This window comes from Schistocerca cancellata, chromosome 4 (genome assembly GCF_023864275.1).
Source record: "Schistocerca cancellata isolate TAMUIC-IGC-003103 chromosome 4, iqSchCanc2.1, whole genome shotgun sequence".
Taxonomy (NCBI): Eukaryota; Metazoa; Arthropoda; class Insecta; order Orthoptera; family Acrididae; genus Schistocerca; species Schistocerca cancellata.
Window position 1 is genome coordinate 865,825,606 of NC_064629.1, and position 24,067 is coordinate 865,849,672.

The 24,067-nt window shown below is 39.8% G+C and overlaps 1 protein-coding gene across 3 annotated transcripts in view; it reads left to right on the plus strand.

Moving 5' to 3' along the window:
• The window catches only part of LOC126185000 (carnitine O-palmitoyltransferase 2, mitochondrial), a 122,789-nt gene that overhangs the window by 87,262 nt on the left and 11,460 nt on the right, over positions 1–24,067 (plus strand). For all 3 annotated transcript variants that reach the window (XM_049927718.1, XM_049927717.1, XM_049927719.1), the window contains exons 11-12: positions 10,144–10,255; positions 21,833–22,022. In XM_049927718.1, coding sequence (XP_049783675.1) covers positions 10,144–10,255; positions 21,833–22,022 — 302 coding nt within the window. The remainder of the gene's footprint in view (positions 1–10,143; positions 10,256–21,832; positions 22,023–24,067) is intronic.

Genomic DNA, 24,067 nt, shown 5'->3' on the forward strand with positions numbered 1-24,067 from the left:
CTTCTACATCTACATCTACATCTACATTTATACTCCGCAAGCCACCCAACGGTGTGTGGCGGAGGGCACTTTACGTGCCACTGTCATTACCTCCCTTTCCTGTTCCAGTCGCGTATGGTTCGCCGGAAGAACGACTGTCTGAAAGCCTCCATGCGCGCTCTAATCTCTCTAATTTTACATTCGTGATCTCCTCGGGATGTATAAGTAGGGGGAAGCAATATATTAGATACCTCATCCAGAAACGCACCCTCTCGAAACCTGGCGAGCAAGCTACACTGCGATGCAGAGCGCCTCTCTTGAAGAGTCTGCCACTTGAGTTTACTAAACATCTCCGTAACGCTATCACGGTTACCAAATAACCCTGTGACGAAACGCGCCGCTCTTCTTTGGATCTTCTCTATCTCCTCCGTCAACCCGATCTGGTACAGATCCCACACTGATGCGCAATATTCAAGTATAGGTTGAACGAGTGTTTTGTAAGCCACGTCCTTTGTTGATGGACTACATTTTCTAAGGACTCTCCCAATGAATCTCAACCTGGTACCCGCCTTAACAACAATTAATTTTATATGATCATTCCACTTCAAATTGTTCCGCACGCATACTCCCAGATATTTTACAGAAGTAACTGCTACCAGTGTTTGTTCTGCTATCATATAATCATACAATAAAGGATCCTTCTTTCTATGTATTCGTAATACATTACATTTGTCTATATTAAGGGTCAGTTGCCACTCCCTGCACCAAGTGCCTATCCGCTGCAGATCTTCCTGCATTTCGCTACAATTTTCTAATGCTGCAACTTCTCTGTATATTACAGCATCATCCGCGAAAAGCCGCATGGAACTTCCGACACTATCTACTAGGTCATTTATATGTATTGTGAACAGCAATGGTCCCATAACACTCCCCTGTGGCACGCCAGAGGTTACTTTAACGTCTGTAAACGTCTCTCCATTGATAACAACATGCTGTGTTCTGTTTGCTAAAAACTCATAAATCCAGCCACACAGCTGGTCTGATATTCCGTAGGCTCTTACTTTGTTTATCAGGCGACAGTGCGGAACTGTATCGAACGCCTTCCGGAAGTCAAGGAAAATAGCATCTACCTGGGAGCCTGTATCTAATATTTTCTGGGTCTCGTGAACAAATAAAGCGAGTTGGGTCTCACACGATCGCTGTTTCCGGAATCCATGTTTAGTCCTACATAGTAGATTCTGGGTTTCCAAAAAGACATGATACTCGAGTAAAAAACATATTCTAAAATTCTACAACAGATCGACGTCAGAGATATAGGTCTATAGTTTTGCGCATCTTCTTTAGTTAAAGAACACACTATGAGGAAGAATTGTAATAGCCTTTCATATCATCATGCACTAATATTAACACTGAAAGGAATCGAGGATAAATCATATCCTATGTGGGTAAACAAAATGTTTATGAATATGAGCTATGCAGTTACTCAAAGCCAATCATACCTGTAAGAAGTTTACAATACAAATAAATTTAATGACAAGTACAGGGTAATTCTGTGATGATGATACAAGCTTTCAGGGATGATGGAGAAGGGTAAATGTATCAACTGGAAGTAAGGTACCCTGGTCTGGAAACAACTAAGTCAAAAGTTATGCGAAAATTGTTCTGATACCTCTAGCAGTGGACATCTTCTACTGCAAGCTTTTTTTTATTTCATATTTTTGAAGAAGGTACTATGGACCAAAACAAGAAAAGATAGTCCAATTAACCATGGGCTCTAAAGCATATACCTTAAGAGCCATGAGCACTTGTTCATCATTGCTACTGTGAAACTCATCTCATTCACTGAACAAGTGCTTGTATCTCTTAAGGCATGCATTATAGAACCCATGTTTTCTAGCCATTTATTTCTTGTTCTGGTCCATACCGCTTCTCCTCAAAATATGGAAAGCAAAGAGCTTGCAGTAGAAAAGGTCCACTGGCAGAGACATTGGAACAATTTTCACATATTACTTTCGAGTCTATCATTTCCAGACCAGGGTCCCTCACGTCAAATTGATACATTTACCCTTCTCCATCATCCCCGATAGTTTGTAACATCATCACAGAGTCACCCTGTATAATATATTCCTTCAATAATTTGTCACTCAGGTGGATGCAATATCAACTTGCCTAATGAAGATCGGATCAAAACACATTAGCACTGTACTAAGTTGTTATTGAAGTTTTGTCTTTTTTGTGCAGTCACTTTCAAGACAGATTAAAATGTTCATTGGTAGGGCCACTTCATAAAAAGCAGTTTACTATTTTGCTTGTGTGTGTTGTCTGGGGCTAGATGATCAGTTGAGCACAGTAAGTATTTTTGTAAATGTAATGAAATAATTTAAATGTATAGCCTAGAGCATTTTGGAATTAGAGGAAAGTTCACCAACGGTCCTTTTTATTTGTAGGTTATGTGTCCAGGCGATTAGTGTACCCAGTCAGGTTAGGCAAGGTGTTTGGGTCCTTAGTATGCGTTATGGGTGTAGACTAAGTGTTCATCTGAACATAGTGACTTTATTTCTGTACAGAGTGCAATCAAGCACACCCGGAAACTTTTGTCAGGCTTCCATAGCTGCATCAAAAGGTAACTTTACCTGTTTAGTATCTGGGTCGATTTAACAGTAGTCAGGAAGAAAATATGTCCTAGCTATCTGGGTGCTGTTACAGAGGAGAACACACAACTCCTCAGAGTTCCCTGAACTAAGAACAATGAATGTGCGTCCTATGTACTCAGTAGGGAATTAGCAACTGCTGTCGGCAAGTACTCAGAATTTCACATAGTTAAGGTAAGTACTGGCCATTCATTCAGTCTTATTATAATTTTAGTGCTTTCTTACATGAATTTTCCTTTCGACACACACAAATGATTTAGAAGTGAAAGGCAATAGGTCAGATGAGCTTGTGGCATATAAAGAACAAATTGTTACTCAACTGTAACAAAACATGACATACAGTTTATGACAGAACTCTTCCATATGTGAAATTTTATTATCACTGATAGATCAAATACTCAACAAAGTCGGAAATTTGAATTTTTTTTTACAAATGTCGGCTTGTGTCTGTATGTGCAGTTGGATATGGGTGTGTGTGCGAGTGTATACCTGTCCTTTTTTCCCCCTAAGGTAAGTCTTTCCGCTCCCGGGATTGGAATGACTCCTTACCCTCTCCCTTAAAACCCACATCCTTTCATCTTTCCCTCTCCTTCCCTCTTTCCTGACGAAGCAACCGTGGGTTGCGAAAGCTTGAATTTTGTGTGTATGTTTGTGTTTGTTTGTGTGTGTATCGACCTGCCAGGGCTTTTGTTTGGTAAGTCACATCATCTTTGTTTTTAGATATATTTTTCCCACGTGGAATGTTTCGCTCTAAAAAATATATATATATATATATATATATATATATATATATATATATATATATAAAAGATGATGAGACTTACCAAACAAAAGCGCTGGCAGGTCGATAGACACACAAACATACACACAAAATTCTAGCTTTCGCAACCAACGGTTGCCTCGTCAGGAAAGAGGGAAGGAGAGGGAAAGACAAAAGGATTTGGGTTTTAAGGGAGAGGGTGAGGAGTCATTCCAATCCCGGGAGCGGAAAGACTTACCTTAGGGGGGAAAAAAGGATAGGTATACACTCGCGCGCACACACACACATATCCATCTGCATATACACAGACACAAGCAGACATTTTCTGTCTGCTTGTGTCTGCTTGTGTCTGTGTATATGCGGATGGATATGTGTGTGTGTGTGTGTGCGCGCGAGTGTATACCTATCCTTTTTTCCCCCTAAGGTAAGTCTTTCCGCTCCCGGGATTGGAATGACTCCTTACCCTCTCCTTTAAAACCCAAATCCTTTTGTCTTTCCCTCTCCTTCCCTCTTTCCTGACGAGGCAACCGTTGGTTGCGAAAGCTAGAATTTTGTGTGTATGTTTGTGTGTCTATCGACCTGCCAGCGCTTTTGTTTGGTAAGTCTCATCATCTGGGAAAGAGGGAAGGAGAGGGAAAGACGAAAGGATGTGTGTTTTAAGGGAGAGGGTAAGGAGTCATTCCAATCCCGGGAGCGGAAAGACTTACCTTAGGGGGAAAAAAGGACAGGTATACACTCGCGCGCGCGCGCACACACACACACATATCCATCCGCATATACACAGACACAAGCAAACATTTGTAAAGGCAAAGAGTTTGGGCAGAGATGTCAGTCGAGGCGGAAGTAAAGAGGCAAAGATGTTGTTGAAAGACAGGTGAGGTATGAGTGGCGGCAACTTGAAATTAGTGGAGGTTGAGGCCTGGCGGATAACGAGAAGAGAGGATATACTGAAGGGCAGGTTCCCATCTCCGGAGTTCTGACAGGTTGTTGTTAGTGGGAAGTATCCAGATAACCCGGACGGTGTAACACTGTGCCAAGATGTGCTGGCCGTGCACCGAGGCATGTTTAGCCACAGGGTGATCCTCATTACCAACAAACACTGTGTGCCTGTGTCCATTCATGTGAATGGACAGTTTGTTGCTGGTCATTGCCACATAGAAAGCTTCACAGTGTAGGCAGGTCAGTTGGTAAATCACGTGGGTGCTTTCACACGTGGCTCTGCCTTTGATCGTGTACACCTTCCGGGTTACGGGACTGGAGTAGGTGTTGGTGGGAGGGTGCATGGGACAGGTTTTACACCGGGGGCGGTTACAAGGGTAGGAGCCAGAGGGTAGGGAAGGTGGTTTGGGGATTTCATAGGGATGAACTAAGAGGTTACAAAGGTTAGGTGGACGGCGGAAAGACACTCTTCCGCTCCCGGGATTGGAATGACTCCTTACCCTCTCCCTTAAAACCCACATCCTTTCGTCTTTCCCTCTCCTTCCCTCCTTCCCTCTTTCCTGATGAAGCAACTGTTTGTTGCGAAAGCTTGAATTTTGTGGGCCAGACCCTGACAGCTTACATTTTTGATTTTGTTGTATCTATCTGGGACTCAACATCTCTGCTATATGGTGAGTAGCAAATTATCCTTTTCATAATATTGTCAGATATTACTTCTGTTTTACTTGATGACTTCGTGCCGGTTTCTGCGAACTGTAACTTTTCTGAGAGGAAACCTCAAATCCAGTCGCACAACTGAGATGATACTCCATAGGCATGGAATTTGATCAGGAGTCACTTGTGAGGAATGGTGTCAAAAACCTTCTGGAAATCTAAATATGGACTTAATCTGAGATCCCTCCCTGTCAATAGCACTCATTACTTCATGAGAATAATGAGTTAGTTGTGTTTCACGGTGATATTTTCTGGATCCGTGTTTGCTATTTGTCGATAAATCATTTTCTGCAAGGTAGTTCATTATGTTTGAACACAGTGTATGTTCCAAAATCCTACTACAAATCAGTGACAGTGATGTGGGCCTGTAATTCTACAGATTACTGCTATTTCCTGTGTTGGGTATTGGTGTGGCCTGTGCAACTGTCCAGTCCTAGGTACAAATTTTTTGATGAGTGAGCAGTTGTATATGATAACTAAGATGGAGCTACAGTTTGGTCTCAAGAAGATAGAGAATTGTGAGAGGGTTGTGGGGAGTGGAGTAAGCAAGCTCCACCCACCGACTCCCACCACATAAGCTACCTGGGGGGAGAGTGCAGGGGGAACAAGTCACGCTACCATCAAGCAGTACTGGCAACACAGTTGCATGCACTTACAGTTCGTTCACCAAACAGTGCTGATAGTGCTATCTGTTAGTTGCTGCTGCTGCTGCTGCTGCTGCAACAGCTATCAGCTCAGCTGCTACACATTGCCTATCAAAGAGGGAAAAACTGAGATAGGCGTAATAAAAGTTCATGAAATCAAAATTGATGATTTCATGATGAATGACAGTGCTTTTGGCTACTATTTCCTTATCAGTTCTCGTGGACTATTCGGAATAAAAAAGAACCAGTAGTAAAACTTACAGTGTTGCAATAAAAAGAGAATGAGAAACATTTTGAGCAGATATTTACATATATATCACTGAACTGTATCTATACATAAATCTCGCAGGCTCAGTCTCAGTAAGTTCCTCATCTGTGCAGGAGGCATTATTGTTGCTACAGTCAGATTCAGCAGTACCAGTGTTAATTTCATCTGTTGCGATTTCGACAGTGCTGTCACGTCTCCAATAATCTTCTTCCAGTCACTGGACCTTCCTGCAGTACCCTTAGCAATCGTGAGGAGTTACTGACAGAAGGCAATCAATTTCAATGATGTCACGTAGAAGAAGGTGTAATTAGATAATGATGAACACTAACTTCACTTAACGAAGGTTTATTCAGCACTTGCACATACAAGAGTGTGGAGCGAATTGCCTCTGGCCAGAACACATACAGTATATATACAATTACAGAACATTCCAATACAATGATTCTTGACATTTGTGGATACTTCTAGAATGTACTCGAACAGAATATAGAAATTAAAATTTTACAGTTCAGATGAGTTTTTAACTCACGATCCTCCATGCTACAATCCAGTATCATAACCACTACACCACGGTGACTGTGCTACTCAGCTTCTTCTGTGTCAATATTAAATAAGCTGTCTTTGGACATGTCCCCTGAAATGATGAATTCACTAAGCAACCATTTTACTTTTGCCTATGCTGGTTCTGCTGACCTTGTCGTGAACGTGACATTGAACACAAAGCTCTACTGAACTCGACTCACAATTGTATGGTTGCAATCAGAGAACAGTGTGGCCTTTCTCTTTTGCCATTTTATTACTCCCACATTTTTTCCAGGTCTATGTTCTGGAATTAAAGCAAACAGAGCCAGCTTTCTCATGCTCTCATTACAGACAACATGTCTCTTTTTCAGCCATTTCAGCATCCTCACTTTTGTGTCATACCATGTGGGTGTTTTGTTGTGCTCTCTGTTATGGTATGGAGCATTGTACCCCACAATGACTGATCTTGGAAGAAGATTTAGGGGAACCATATTTTCAAATCAACTTTAAAAGTTTCCAGAATTCATTTGAGCATGGTAATCACCTTTTGTGGGTTTAGCCCAGAATTTTAGTTGGTCTCCCTGACGAAACCATTCCCCTATCAAACACTTCCGGTAGTAAGTCTTTTAGAGGAGATCCCCCACACCATAATGCCAACATTTACCAACTATCATATTACTGTCTGTCGAAGTTCAATCCAGAGGGAATGTTTGTGTGTCTGCTTTCCTAATATGTTTCATTTCTGCAATTGAAATGTGACCACTAGTCAATAATGTCTCCACATTTTAGGAGTAAATACCTCCTATTCTGCATTGTTTTCCATGTGAATCCCATGGACAACAAAGTACTCTGCAGAGATGTAATACCCCCAACTCCAGATGATCTTTTCTTGGAGTATCGGTTGAAATCTCCGCAGACTGGGAGCAGTCCTCTGCACCACGTACAGATCTTAGATTGTTTCTCTGAAGACACCCTTGTTGATTTGAACCAACAGAATTTTCCCAATAGATCTTGACCTAAGTGAAAGAAAATGTGAGAAATGTCAGAAAGCAGAATTCAATTTTATGCAGAATGTAAAGTTGCAAGTAACAAGAAGAGTTCCGAAACAGAAGGCTGTACTTTTTGAAACCACTTATAAAGTAGTGTAGGTTATGGTCCCATGTATCACACAATGCAGCCACAATTAAGTGAATAAAAATAAAGATAGCAGCCATTTCTATCACAAATGATTATATAGTCAAGGCCACCACAGCTGCAAAAATGCATCTTGGAAAATAAAAAAATCACTTCAGCTGTATGAAAATCCTTTTTTATTGGACACGAAATAAAAGTCCAATAAAAATAGGGTTGCCATACAGCTGAAACAATTTTCTATTCTCAGAGATTCATTTCTATTACTCAGTATTATTTGTTACTAAGATGTAAAGTATGTTTTTACAACCATCTACAATTTGAGTGGGCTCGTGGACTAATTGTAGAAAATAATTTTCTGAAAAAGCATTCAGTATGATTTTGGTTGATGTTTTATATATACCTGCTTTAAAAATGTATTTTTGCCAATATATCAAGGGTAAATAGAAGTCGCTACCAACTATAATTGTGTGAGTGGGGTCGCTATTTGAAATAGACTCACGTTTTCTGTGAACTGTTCAGCAAGTATATCATCTGAGCTGGGTGGTTTAAGTCCCATAAGATTTTACACACATTTGAGCTGGGTGTGGGGGGTGGGGGTGGGGGAGGGAGTTTCAATAACAGGAACCAATTATCAATTTATTATAGTTGTCAAGTATAACTTCTACTGATACTAAACCATAGGAACTATCTACTTCAATTGTACTACAAGGTAAACTGCTTCTGATAGGAATGAACATTCCATCACCAACTTTACTTAATCTATCCTTTCTGAACATGGTTAGGTCCTTTACAAAAATTTCAGTTGAATTTATCTCTGGTTTTAGCCAGCTTTTCATACCTGTAACAATTTGGGCTTCAGTGCTACCTGTTAGCACTTGGGGCTGTGTTCTTTCCCAACACAGCTATGACAATTCACAACTACAATACTTTTTGTCACTAAGTCAACCCTCGTCCTGTGTTTGCCCTGCATCCCTTGAGATTGACACCCTTTCTACAATTTCTAAAGATCCCATGAGAACCTGTAATGTAAAAAAAAAAAAAAACACCCAGTCCCCTCCACACAGGTCACACTTCATGTGTAGCAACTTCTAGTGTGTAGTGGGCCCCTGACCTATTAAGCAAAACCTGAAATCCCATCACCATACGGAAGTCGAGGACTCAACAGACTACACAGTCGCAGAACCATCTGAGCTTCTGATTCCCGTCCTCCGCTCCACTCTGTAGCAAAGGTTCACAGTCTGTGCTGTCGACAATGCTCCAGATGGTGAAGCACGATGGCAGTCTTTACCACTTCACCTAGACACCTGAAATGAGAGAAAATCTCTTCTGATCCAAACCAACAAACATTGTTAGTACTAATATGAGCTGTTACCTGCAGTTGGCTGCACAAAGTGTACTTAATGGTATCCGAAAGCACCCATTCCACATCTGGACTGACTGCCGCTGGCATACATATAGAGTGCATCCTGTATTCCTTCCCTTTCTTGGCAGCCATATCCCTAAACTCCCAGCTACAAGTAATCCCACCCTCTGTGACAGCTCATATTTTGCAGGCTGAGAGGCTTCACCTGAAACAAGGCAAGCGACTGCATCTGGTTCAGGATGTTTGTCAGATGAACTAGGAAGGCCTTCCAGTCGGCCTCCCAGGAAGTCTTTTGCTTCCTGCTACACCTCAGAACGACCTCCCACTCAACCCTGGGCGAGGGGTAAACCTCAGTGTGGGCACTACTTGGTGTAGCCACAGCAGTGGACCAGTCAGGGGTCATGTGGGACAAGCTGTACATTCCTCAGGTGTGAAGGGTCACCAATTCAGCTTGCTTCTGAGCACATCAAACACAGTTCTTATCTATACCAAAGACAACAGAAATATATTCTAGGGTGTTGTTAAAATGTGGAACTGTGCCCAATACATATACAAAACGGTACCACCACCGCCATCATGGTGTGTATGGTCTGGACGTGGTCGCTGTTGGACTATTTTTTAATAAATATTCTACTGCAATCAAAATTATTTTAATTTTAGAATACTGTGTCATTTGTCAAGATGAGGGATATCTAAACCAAAACTGTAACCCCATGCCATGAAACGGAATTTTTTCATCCACCAAACTGATGCAGTATTGTTGTAATTCCCTTAAGATTTCTCAGTCAGTTGTACCGCCTGTCTGAAATGATGATTAACAAATTGTGGCTTATTGTCATTCCCAGAAGCAGGTTGACTTCAGTGGGCCATATTTTCTTATTGCGAACTATATCGAAGGTTAATTATTTGGAATTTCCAGTTTTGAGATGTAACCTCTGACGGAGAATATTATATTTAGCTTTGCTTCTTAATTGCGCTCTCTCTCTCTCTCTCTCTCTCTCTCTCTCTCTCTCTCTCTCTCTCTCTCTCTCTCTCTCTCACCACCCCCCCCTCCCTCTCCCTCTCCACCAGTAAATTTGTAAAGGCTGGTAAATTGTCTTTGGTTCTCCAACTTTAAAAATTCTTGAATTTGTTGTTTACAGTAACTTACAAATCACGATTGTTTTCAGGCATTCTGTGAGGCTATTAACAATCAACAGAGGCCAAGTAATTCTGAACTGAGGTCACTTATCGAAAAATGTTCTGAAGTACATGGGAAACTTACAAGAGAAGCAGCTATGGGTAAGTACTTGTTTGTATGTTTTAAGAGAGGGGAGTTATAGAAAGTTATGCTGTAACAACAAATACTATTACTTATTTTAACTATTAATACTAACTTTGAATTGAGGAAATCTTGTCTAAGTGCACTATTTCACATTCAGTGCAGAAGGTTTTTGGAGTAGGGGTAAGTAGTAATGTAAGCAATCTCTTTACTAAACATGTTACATCTCCCAAGTTAGCTTTCACCACATTATCTATGTGATTGTTCCAATTTAAATTATTTGTAATTGTAATCCCTAAGCATTTTGTTGAATTGACAGCCTATAGATTTATATGATTTATCGTGTAACTGAAATTTAGCAGATTCCTTTCTGTACTGATGTCGGTGACTACACACTTTTCATTACTTAGTCAGTTGCCACTTTTTGCACCATTTAGATATATTTTCACAGCATCATCAGCAAACAATCTAAGAGGGCTGCTCGTATTGTCACCATATTGTTTATATAAATTAGGAATAGCAGGGGGCTATAACACTTCCTTGGGAAATGCCTGCTATCACTTCTGTTTTACTCTGACATCTCATCAGTTATTATGAACTGTGACCTTTCTGACAGGAAATTATGAATTCAGTCACACAGATGAAATGATACTTCATAATGACATGATTTGATTAGAAGTTGCTTGTGAGGAACAGTGTTAAAAACCTTCTATAAATCTAGAAATATGGAATCATTTTGAGATCCCCCATTGATACCACTCATTAATTCATGTGAGTAAAGAGCTAGTTGTATTTCAAAAGAACTATGTATTCTGAATCCATGCTGACTGTTTATCAATTGATCGTTATCTTTGAGGTAATTCATCATCTTTGAACAGTTTGTGTTCCAAAATCATACCGCAACTTGATGTGAGTGATAGAGGCCTTTAACTCAGTAGATTACTCTTATTTCCTTTATAGTTGCTCAGTATGGAGATATTGTATCAGCATACTCTGAAAGGAATTTGATTGGCATACAATCTGGATCAGAGGACTTGACTTTATTAAGTGATTTAAGCTGCTTCGCTACTCAGGGGATATCTGTTTCTAAGTTATTCATGTTGGAAGCTATTTGTAATTTGAATTCTGGAACTTTCTCATTTTCCGTAATGTTTAATATTTCTTGTAGTTTCGGATATTTTCTTGCTTCTGTCTTGCTTTTCCATATACAGTGATTTCTTGACCTATTTAACCAGTTGCTCATCTGTTTGTGCTTTCACATTTTATATTTTACTTCTTTCTTAATGTTCTTGATCGCATCATTTTTCTGCCTCACATATCAGAAGTATTATTTTCACTTTTCACTGTTTGTTTGAGCTTATCAATCAGTTGAATATTTATTTGTTTGTCCAGACTCATGAAACCACTTTTCCTTGTTTGTCAAGTTATAAGTTAGCCTCTTTTTAGTGTACCTTGATTGAAGTAGTACAGAAAGTGTGTTTGTAAAAAGTGCTAATATAAGAAAAGTATATCATCAGATTCACTTCAAACCAATTGTCAAACATGAAAGCAGGCCATGATTTTTTTTGATTCGGATGTGTGTGTGTTTTTTTGAAATAGCAATAGTGTAGTGTCGAATTTTAAAATATTATGTTAGGGAAAAATATTTTTGGTATTAAAATTTTACACAGTAAATGTTTTAATTGAGAGTGAGTTTGTTTCTCAGAAACAACAGCAAAATTCATGTAATCTCTTTTGCATGGTTAATGTGAAAATGGTTGGCTGTAGAGTTTAACTGAAATGAAAATAGGTTTTCTGTATTCTCATGTGAAATAGTGTGAAGGGTCTCCACTACTTGAAGTTACAAAATGTGCAGTGTGTGTATCATACTGCTATTTTTTCATTATTTTGTGTATTGGCATTACATAAGGCATGGATCCATGTGTTCACTATCACAAAAAGGTACCAGATGTAGGAACATGGCTTTGCATGAACAGACCTCTTAATATTGTAATAGTCAACATAAATTGTGGTGTTGAAAAGTAAAGAACGGATCAGGCAATAAGTGTGTTTCTATTACTGTAAAATTAGTGTATTGTTCATATTCCCATTGGTCAGTAAGAGTTATGGCTGGAAGGAGTGCTGCATCGGAAGCAGTGGCAATCATGGGAGATTTTCTTGCAATGAGCCAATCACCATCTCAGTCTACATCTACTCAATGTAAACAGAATGAGACTAATGATTCCAAGGCTTAACCAGCTGCACCTTGGTTCTTCATTCTATCACGTACTGAAGGAAGTCAGTCTATAATTCAGAAAGGTGTTGACTTCAGTTGTTGGCCCTGTGAAATCATGCTCTCATTTACACAATGGCACTTTTCTTTTGGAGACAAATTATGATTCTCAAGCCAAACAACTGCTTACAGCTTCCATCCTCCACGACTGTCCTATTCATGTTGAGACCCATTGAACACTGAATTCTTAACGTGGTGTTATTTACACTAGACTGATCAAGGGAGAAATCTAAACTTACCTCTCTGATTAGGGCGTCAGTGCAGTCCATCGGGTCATGAAAAAGGTTGATTCAACCTTAGTACCTACACACACTCTTTTTCTCACATTTGATAGAGTTGTGCTACCGTCAAAGATCAAAGCGGGCTGTGAAGTCTTGATAGTCAGAACATATATTCCAAAGCTGATGCACTGCTACCAATGTCAATATTACAACCACACTTGAGTGTCCTGCTGAAACCGGGCAAATGTGTTCCTTGCAGTAGGGATGCTCATGAGGGCGATTGCCTGCCTCCTTCTACCTGCTGTATCAATTGCAATGGTGACCATGCAGACTCATCCTGAGAATGTCCAGTTTATGTCGATGAGCCAGCCATCCAGTATATCCAGGTGAAGGAAAAAGTGCCTTACCCTATCGCTCACAAGTTGTTTGCTACTCGAAAGCCCTGTGTTTTACCTCCTCCAGCTGTGCAAAAAGCCACTACATCTTCTCCTCCGGCAGTGAAATCACCTGATACAGAACCAGCAACCTGGAAAGGACAAAAGGAATATTCCCGCAAAGACTTTTTAAGTCCCACCAACCAACAAGCATCTGAGTCTTCATCTGCCAACCGCAAAGGCTCCAAGAAATCAAACAAAGGCAAACGATCTTCTCCTTCGCTGACTGAGAGATCCTGTTCAATTGTGTTGACACATGATACCATCACCCAAGCCACCTCTGTTTCACTAGTGTGCACCACCAATCATTTTTCTTCCCTGGAATCTACAGGCTGACCCAGTGAGAATGATGATGCCTCTGTAAATCTCACAGTGCAGGATCCCACAGCCTCAGCACCCTGTAGCAGTGAATCTTCGAAGTCTGGCGCATTTGTGGCATTAGCTCCAACAAGGAGGAATTACAGCTGCTCTTGGAATCACAGTGTCCACTTGTTTTCTGCCTCCAGGAAATAAAATTGTGTCTTCACAACCGCTTTGACCTCTAGCATTTTTTTCCAGTCCACTTTGACCTCCCCTGATGATGGATTCCACCTAATGGGGGAGTTACGCTGATAAGCCGGTATGAAGTTCAAAGTCAAACCATATCGCTGAACGCCTGGCTGAAAGCTGTTGCAGTCCACATTTTATTTCCTCGCTTCACATTTTCTCTTTGTACAGTCTACATCCCTCTGTCATTTGGTGTCACTAGGGCAGACTTCCTCCAGCTTATTGGCAAACTCCCTCACCCCTTTTTGCTGCTTGGTTACTGTAATGTTCACCGTCCCCTTTGGAGCTCTTCCGGAACCTGTTGGAGAAGTGCCCTCTTGGCTGACCTTCTCAGTCAATTCAGTCTCATCTGCCTTAACACTGGAGCTCTCATATTCCTTTCAGACTCCACACCCACCTACTCCCATTTGGATTTCTTGTTCTCCACTGCCCAGCTTGCCTGTAGTCTCGAGTAGTCTGTTCTCTCTGACACATACTCAAGCAACCATTTCCCATGTGCTATCTGTTTGCTGACTCCTACCCCACCTATGTGTGAACCCAATTTCCAGCTACCTGGAAATGAGGTCCATTCCCCAGTTTCCAGCCTGACCCTAGCAAATGATGTCATTGTAGACCCCACTGCTATCTCCAATACCTTGGGCTGCTGTTTTGTGGAGATCACCCTGGCTTCCTCCACCAGAAACGTGTGGAGGATTCTCGGGTGATATCCTTCTCCTCTCAGAATCACGAATGCTACAATGCCATCTTTACTATGCAGGAGATAGATCATGCTCTCCCTTTGTAACATCCTACCGGTTAGTGAGTAGTTAAAAATAGTTTAAATACTTGTGAATATCTTGCCCTTGGTGGCCCTTGACGACTGCATACACGAGCTAAAATGTGCTTGTTCAATAACTACAGGATACCATAATGGATTTCACTACAATGATGTAGGCCACAACTGAAGTAAAGTAAGTATGTAGCTTTATTCATTCCAAAACCTTTATCATGATCTCATGATCAATCTTCTGTGTAATAAGCCTTGTTACTACTACTACTACTACTACTACTACTACTACTACAGCTAACCGATGGTAGCACATACTACACTGGCGATACTAAATAGTCCAGTTGCAGTAATTTGATAGAAATGCGTTTGTGAGGTCCATTGCATTGTTTAACACTAATACTCCACAAAGTACCAATATAAGGCCACATATCATTCTGCCTTTTGTGATATTAAACCAGACTGTTTAACACTCCGAAATAACCCGTCACTGCACTGTTATGATATGCTGTTTTAGACAGTGTCCAACACACGAGTTGCTCTATTGTAAATCCAAACCCGAAACGTGCACCAAGAACTTGTCTCAACTGTACGCACAGATCTGTCCTCTAGAGGGTCCAACACTCATCTGCCCTTAAAATACTTGAGGCTGAGTATTTATACTCTTCCTACAATGTGCTATTGGTTATAATAATGCAAAACATAATTTATAATATAAAATAGTTTAACAACATTATCAAACACTCTGTAATATTCCCTACTTTGCTAGAACAAGTTTAAGATGTTTTCTAAACACACAAAAATCACATTAACATTGAAATTGCAGAAATAAACATTCTAACAATGCTAAATGTTCAATTATCTATATGTTGTTAATCAGGCTCGAGATTTAATTCCTACCATTTACAGAGGATGAGAACGAAATACATTATTCTTTTATCCAAACATTTTCCATATGTTAATTTCCAGAATCTGATTTTGGTTGTTTATGGTACAAAGGGTATTGTAACTACTATTGTTTGGTATTGCTATTATTCTTCTAAAAGCCTTTTTCCTATTATCGAAAAGTAATTGAATTTAAATATAGCTGGAGATATAAGGGTATTGATCTAGTTACATTTAGTGCAGGGGCGGTAACCATAAGCCTGGAATGTTACAATTTCATCCTGATATTCCACCTCAGGACCAGATGATGTTCACATTCATTTGTTGCAACACCTTTCTCATGTGGGCAAGCCCTTTCTCCTTCATATGTACAATTGCATCTGGGCGGATGGCACGTTTTCCAGATGCTGGGATGAAACCACTGTCATACCCATACCTCAGAAAAGGGCAAACACCTTCCTTCCTGCTACTGCCCCATTTCTCTCACCAACTTTGTTTGCTTAATGATGGAACATATGATTCGTGCCTGGCTGGTATGTGGCCAGAGTCTCACAGTTTATTAACCACTGCACAATGTGGATTTCAAGTGCACCATTCTGCAGTTGACCATCTCATTACTTTGTCAAACTATGTCATGAACAGTTTCCTGCTAAAATACCAGACACTGGCTGTGTTTTTTGATTTGGAGAAAGCCTACGATACCTGCTGGAGGACTGGATCATCTGTATTCTCTACTCATGGGGCTTCTGAGGCCACCTGCCTAATTTCCTTTGGAAATTCTTAAAAGACAGAGTTTTCACGGTAGGTGTGGGTCCTGCCTTGTCGGGCACCTTCACCCAGGAAAATGGGAAACCTCAGTTCCATCCTGAGTGTTAATCTCTTTGCTGTAGCTATTAAGCCTATTATGGCCTGTCTCCTGGTGGTCATCTCTGGCTTGCTTTTTGTTGATGATTTTGTGAGATATTGCGTATCTCCATGGACTTGTCTCCTGAAGCAGCACCTTCAGAGATGTCTCAATTGTCTTTACTCATGTGGCATTGACATTGGCTTTTGATTTTCCACTGACAAAACCGTTTATATGAATGTCTGGCGGGTTTCTTCCACTGTCTTAAATTTTGGGCCTATTGCTCTTCCATTTGCTGAAACTACAAAATTCCTACGGCTCATGCCTGATAGGGAACTTTCTTGGTCCTCCAACATGTCTTACCTGGCCGCCCGCTGTACCTGCTCCTGTGTCCCCTCAGTGGTACTTCCTGGAGAGCGAATCGGACCGCCCTCCTGCGTTTGTGCCAATCCCTTGTCTGTTCAAAACTAGACTGTGTGTTTCGTTTATGCATCTGAACATCCATCCATCTTACATCGTCTAAATACAGTCCACCATCATGGAATCTGTTTGGCCACTGGTGCTTTCTACTCTAGCGTGGGTGAAAGCCTCTATGCCGAAGCTGCCAAACTACTGCTGTCATACTTGTGGGAGCCACTGTGATGTTTATGTGGTTCCCTGTTCATGTCAGTCTGATGGGAAGTGATGCTGATGACACTGCTGCCAAGGCTGCAGTTGCAGTCCTCCAACCTCGGCCCGCTAATTCTTACATTCCTACTGATGATCTGTGTTGCCGTCTGTGAGTAGGTGGTGTCACTTTGGCATCACCACTGGTTGGTTGGTTGGTTTGGGGAAGGAGACCAGACAGCGTGGTCATCGGTCTCATCGGATTAGGGAAGGATGGGGAAGGAAGTCGGCCGTGCCCTTTCATAGGAACCATCCCGGCATTTGCCTGGAGTGATTTAGGGAAATCACGGAAAACCTAAATCAGGATGGCCGGACGCGGGATTGAACCGTCGTCCTTCCGAATGCGAGTCCAGTGTCTTACCACTGCGCCACCTCGCTCGGTGCGCATCACCACTGGTCTTCCCTTCATGGGAACAAGTTCCAGGGAATTAAACCTCTTCCGGCTGCTTGACTGACCACCTCTTGGCCCTATCGCCTTGAGGAGTTCATTTTAGCTAGGTTGCGTATTGGGAACTATAGTTGTAGCCATCGCCATTTGTTAAGTGGTTATCCCCTACCACTTTGTGTTCATTGTGGTGAACCTTTGACAGTTCACCAATTCCTGAGCGAGTGCTCTGTTTTTAACCACTTTGTATGTTTGTCATCTGAGTTATCGGCCATTTTAGTGAACAATGTTCGGGCTTTCTACTGAATGAAGGGCATTTAATCAGTAGTTCGGGACCTCCATTGTCTCTTTGGTGTATTTTGTGGCCCTTCCTTCAAATTGAAGTCCTAGTTTTTGGCTCTCTTTCCTTCCACTGATTGGGCTCAACACAGTCACTTTTAACTTTTTTTTTTTTCATATTAGTGTTCTAATGTCCTGATTTGGGCCCATATGATCTTAGTTGTTTTTGTGCCCTAAAACAAAACAAAAACAAAGTGGTAACAATAGTGGGCATGGGACCATCAGGATTTGACCGTCGATCAATGGAAACATGTCAGATCTCTGGGTGACTCACATTTTTGCTACAGTAGGTCGATGTTTGTTTCCCCAAGCACCATCATTGAGGTGAACGGTGGCTCGAAACCTGCAGCACGCCACTGATACAGCCTGGTGGGAGCAGTATTATGCTATGAGACACATTCTTCTGGGCTTTCATGGGACCTGTGGTAGTAATCAAAGACACATTGACAGCTGTGCACCACCCGCAGGCCCCCTTCATGCTTGATGTCTTCCCTGACACCTATGTCATCTTTCGGCAGTATAATTGTCCATGTCTTGGAGCCAGAGCCATGCTACAGTGGTTTGAGGAACATTATAGTGAACTGAAGTTGATGTCTTGATGACCAAATTCACCTGTCGCTATTGGGTGCTGTCACCACATATGCAGATCAGCAACTTGTTATTTATGCAAATTGCATGACCTGTGTGTGGACATCTAATGCCACATACCTCCACCAACATACCAACAAACTGTCAAGTCCGTGATACGCAGAATCAGTGATGTATTTTGTCCCAGAGAAGGACAAACAAGTTATTAAGCAAGTGGTCATAATATTTTGGTCATCAGTGTAAGTACACTATAAATTTCTCTTTACGTTCTGTATAATTTTCCTTGTTTAACCCTTTGAATGTAAAGGTAATGTTTTATTGTCACTCTCTACTGATACCAGCACTGTCAGAGTCCTGATTCATTGGTACTCTGTTTAGTTTCATATAACTTACAAAATTCAGCACTAGATGTTGCTAGCATGATTGGTATTGATGCTCAGCATTTTGATTTTGATTTATTTTGATAGTTATCAACTTTTCAGCATCATTGCAGTGAAATATTGATGATCAATAACTGCACTAATGCATTGTTTGTTTGTTGATATTGTGCTTTGATATGTGTTTATATTCTGCTATTTCAAACTTTGGTGTTCTTTTTTGAGCAGTGTTGATATTTAATATTGAGTCTGTGCTATTTTTCTTTAAGGTAATGGTTGCAGTTTGTTTATTTCATCAGCATTTGTGATTTTCTAACAATTTAGTCTGACATTTGTCCTAAGTAGAGGACTTACTGATGATAAAATTCTTGAGTAATTGGAAAATGCCAGTGATACAGAGTATTTTCGTGAAAGTAGCAGTGGTTTAGAAGGTGATCATGATGTTCTTGCTGATATATTGAATGAAAGTGAAGACGTAGTGGAAGATGTGGAGTACACTGAAGTGATTGCACGTGAAACACCAAAGCAGCTGCCATATCCATTTCATGAGCTGCATTGACCGAAACATATGAGCCAGTGGGTTCTTCTTCAATTAAATATTTCCATTTTTTTTCACTATAGTGTTACTTCATCTGACTGTTACTGAAACTAATTGCTCAGCTAAGCAGTTTATATCTAAATGTGCTGCTACTTAGTCCAGCCCATATAAAACTTGGAAGAATGTCACATTAGCTGAGGTAAGATGTTTTATAGCATACTTACTGAATATGGGACTCAACAAAAGACCTACAGTGCTTTCATACTGGAACGCAAAACCACCTTGGGCGTTTCCATGGTTTCACAAAATGTTTTCTGCTCACCAATCTAACCATCTAATGATATCATTTTATTTTGATGAGAGTGAGAAATGCCCAGCACCAAGCCATCCTGATTGCAACCTATGTATCAGACATGAGCCAGTGGCTGATCAGTGCCAGTAATATATTTTGGCATCATTACAAACCACATGAGTGGCTTAGCATTAATGGAAGTCTAGTTGGTACTAAATGTCATACTAACCTGTTACAATATTTACCAAACAAACAGCACCACTGCTAGGGAGTTAAGTTCAGGAAGCTCTGTGACTCCATTCTGCACTGTTGTCTTGGGTTTTATATTTACAAATTTGCCAAGAACCAAGAAGATAAGAGTGAATTTCAGGACATGGTTTAGGACACTGTGCTTGCCCGTAAGTCTGAATTTAGGTAATTATTTGAACAAAGTTTATTCCTTTTTCAGATAACTTTTTACGTCTCTACTGCCTGTAAAATGCTTTTTCAAATTAGATATCTGCATTACTGGAACTATAAGAAAAAACAGAAATGTTTTACCAGACCAGTTTAAAAAGAAATTTGGAGTCAGAGAAAATATGTACTGTAAGTCAGGCCCAGTCCTAGCTTGTGCATATTGAGAGAAAAAATCTCATCGAACCCCTGTCCTCTTCTTGTCTAGTAAAGTAGGTGCTGGTGATATTGAAGTCCTGCATAAAAAAAATAGGGAAGAAGTAAGAAATAATATACCAATACATGGCTGGAATACACACATCTGACCTGATGTTGTATGCCTATTTGGATGAGAAAAGACTTTCCATAACTGGAAGAAAATAGCATTCAAAATTATGTCTAGAAAAGAACACAATAAAGGAAGAATAATTGATTACAGTTACCTATTTACAGTAATGGTAATTACAGCTTTGTCATTTGAAAGGTTACAAGAAAAAATGCAGATGATAGTCCTAGTGATTCTCCAGGTTTGAGAAAACTTCCGGACAAGAAAGAATCAAGATGCTGTGTATGTATTAGTGAAGAAACAAAAAGGAGGTCAAGCAATGTTCATACAATGTGTAACAGGGGGTTACATGTTGAATGCTTTCCTAAACACAAGTGTTGGGTGATAAGGGCAACATTCATTGGACAGCCTGCGATGTACTATCCAGTTAATATAATTATCATCTGTCTAAATAATATTAATAATTTCATTTTTCTTATGTGTTTCACACAGAAATTCATATGGATTTTATAGACATCAACAATTTTTCTATAAATCAGGTGTAGCATACATTATTATTATTATTATTATTATTATTATTATTATTATTATTATAGTTGTTGTTGTTATTAAGTCTCTGTCAAGGAGAGTGATAAAACACAATCAATTTTCATTGCATTTTTTTCAGTCTCTTTTTTTTCTTCCTAAAATCCTCTTACGTATTTACTGTGTTTCTTCTACCTCACTTCTGTCCACTTCTTCCCTGTTTTCTTCTCTTTGAGCATTTGCTGAAATTTCTTTTTTTCTTATACTTTTTCTCTATGTTTTTTCTTGTGTGTCATTTCTTCTGTGGATGTTCGGTTTCTTGAAATCTTCCATGGGTTTCTTTACCCTGTTGGTTTTCACAGTATTAGTTGTCACTATGTTAAAAGTCTTCTTACTCAATCTATTTTCATTCATCCTACACATGTGTCTGTAGAACTTTACTCTTCTTTTCCTGATGTTATTTGTAATCGCCTATGCCTGTTTGTACAGTTCTCTTGTCAGTCTCTTTATCCAGATCCCCTCATCCTGAACCAGAACGTAGATCTTCAGATTTTCCTCTCATTTTTTTCATCTCCTTGATTTTCATTCTTTCCTTGATTGCTGCTGTTTCTGAGGCATATAAGGCCTCTTGTAAGACTACTGTACTATACTATAGTGCCTTAATTTAGCATTGATAGAAATACTTCTTTTATTGTAATGGTTTGATGTAAAGCAGTTTGCTTTTTATAGTTCTGTTATCCTTTCTTCATTGGATGTCAAGTTCAGTCCAGTTTTCCGTATAATCTCTTCCAGGTATTTGGAATTTTCTACTTGTTATCTTTCTATACATTGTTACCAGTGTGTTGTTTGTCTGTAGATTTTGTGTTTATGTGATGCATTTTTTCAGAAGAGATTTGCTGTCCTGTTTTGGCTGAGATTTTCTGTAGTGTTTATAGAGCTTCTTTATATGCAAAAAAATTAAATTTGTATTATTTTTTTAAAAAAAACCTTTTTATTTGGTCACTAATAAACTTCATACTTTTGTGGGTAAGTATTACATTTTTTAATATATTTTTACACTGAATACCACATGATATATGGCAATTAAAGTAGAACATTGCATGTCAAGATAAAAATGTATGACACTTTTAGCACTCACCACTCAAAATGGCAGACTGCAAAAGGGTTAAAATTAATTTGTTTGTGTCCTTTTCTTTCTCAGGGCAGGGATTTGACAGACATCTGTTTGCATTACGCAAACTTGCAGAAAACAAAGGACATGTACCATCAGTATTTGCTGATGAAGCATATCAGAAAATCAATAAAAATATCCTTTCCACATCTACGCTTTCATCAGATATTGTTATGGCTGGTGCTTTTGGACCTGTGGTTAAAAATGGATATGGAATTGGGTAATTACATTATTTAAAATTTATTGAAATTTTGGAGTATAAACTTTGAATGAAAGTGAATATCTGTTACAAAACAAAGGCTGATGCACTGATATATCAAAGGCTGTGGGGGTGCTTATTTGGGATCTAGATATCTTAATTTTTCATCCAATTCTGTGATTGAATAAAAAATGACTTCATTTGATGTGTACATTTGTGTGATAAACTTGGCAGTGCTATTACCACTATAATTTTGTTTGATGATACTTTATTTCTTTCAGTACTGTTTTAAATAGGTTAAAAATAATTACCACGATCAACTACATCTATGAAAGTTAATGGTTAGATCCACTTGCTGCCCAGACTAACAAGGAACCTCTTGAGTGGGAGTTCACGAGTTAGTAAGGCTGATTTGAAAGTGTTGTGTTAACAGTTATGATGCGAAAAAGTTTAGCTGCTAATGACTCACCACACACATCAGGAGGGTGACAGAAAATGATTGTCAAGAATGAGTGTCAGGGAGGTGCTGAGATCAACCTTCTACAGGATGTGTGTATTACACTTCACAAAATGGACATCATCGACATTCAAGAAATGCTCAAAACAAACCATTAACTTGCACCATGAACACCAAATGAAAAATGGCATGTCACAGTGATCACAAAGGTTTGCACCATCAAGATCAAAGGCGAACTGCTTGGGAGTTAAGAAACTGTGCAAGCTGTACAGCTAGTTATCCACTCTTAATGAATGCATGTAAATTCATATTGGTGTAACAGGGTGGTGAGAAGTTATGGTATATGATGGCATGCAACCAAATGTGAAACAGTCTGTTGTGGAGCTTATCATGAAACTGGCTATCTTTTAAGGTGTAGCTGCAGATAGTTAGATTATATTTTTTATACTCATGGAAAGAAACAGTTCCAAGTGGTATGAATTGCAATGTCACATTTTTTTCTAGAGTGATAAGTTTGCTCTAAAGGAGTATGATTTTTATACACAGACCAGGAAACAAGCAAAAGAAAGTTATTTTGACCAGTTACTGACCAAAAGCAATACTCATACATCCATTTATCCACTCTTGTTCTCTGTGACATAAATATTCCCTAGTGCCCATGCAAGATCATGCATGTGAGAAAGGATCATAAGGGGCAAAGCACCACCAGCTTCTCACAGCACAATAAATAACTTTCCAGCAAATTTTCCACCCAGATTAATAGTCGGCATAATTGTATATGAATGTGTCAAGGCACTGATGCTAGTTGATCTTAATACAACTCTCTTGGTACCTCTAATCTCCAGGGTTCCTTTCATATATATATTTCCTCTTCAAATTCGGATTGATCAGAGTTGAGAACAAAATTCCTTACTGAACGATAGGATAAGTTTGTTTATCTCCTCAGCAAATTTTCGAGCCGATTCTGCAGTTTGCTGTGCATCATCAAGTTGACACTTTCATTGAAATTTCATTATCTTGCATCTTCCAATTCTGTAGCACTGTCTGGAGTTATGCAACCATCCACTGCTTCTGTTAAAATCACTGAAATGTAAATCACATGCAATTTGATGCGCATAATGTGCATCCTGTTATCTGTATGGAGCATCCTTGAAATACACAAATACCAATTTTTGTAACACATGCATCTTGTCCTCCATTGAATTTTCATAGTTTTTCTTGTGGACCACATGGTCATATTGCTGTGGACTTCTTCAAAATCTGCTCTCTTCCATGTACGTAATTGTGTTTAGTACCTGCTCTTGGACAAAAATTGTCCTTCACTATGTTTCACTGGAGACAGGATTTGTGGCTCCCTGTCCAACGAGGATGATGAACTACATGGTTAGATACCTGTTTCACTTGCTAAGCACATATCATCATCGTTGTACTCCTTATGTACAGTGTCAACTTCACCAACTGTTGTTGTAGACATAATGCAATGTTTGCTTTATTTATCTTTGCGATTTCTCTGTTTTGTATCAACACCACTAGCACTCTTGTGAGTTACTCGTCAACTAAGCAGTTCGACTATGCTCCATAGCCTCGTGCTGTGCTCACCATTGGATAC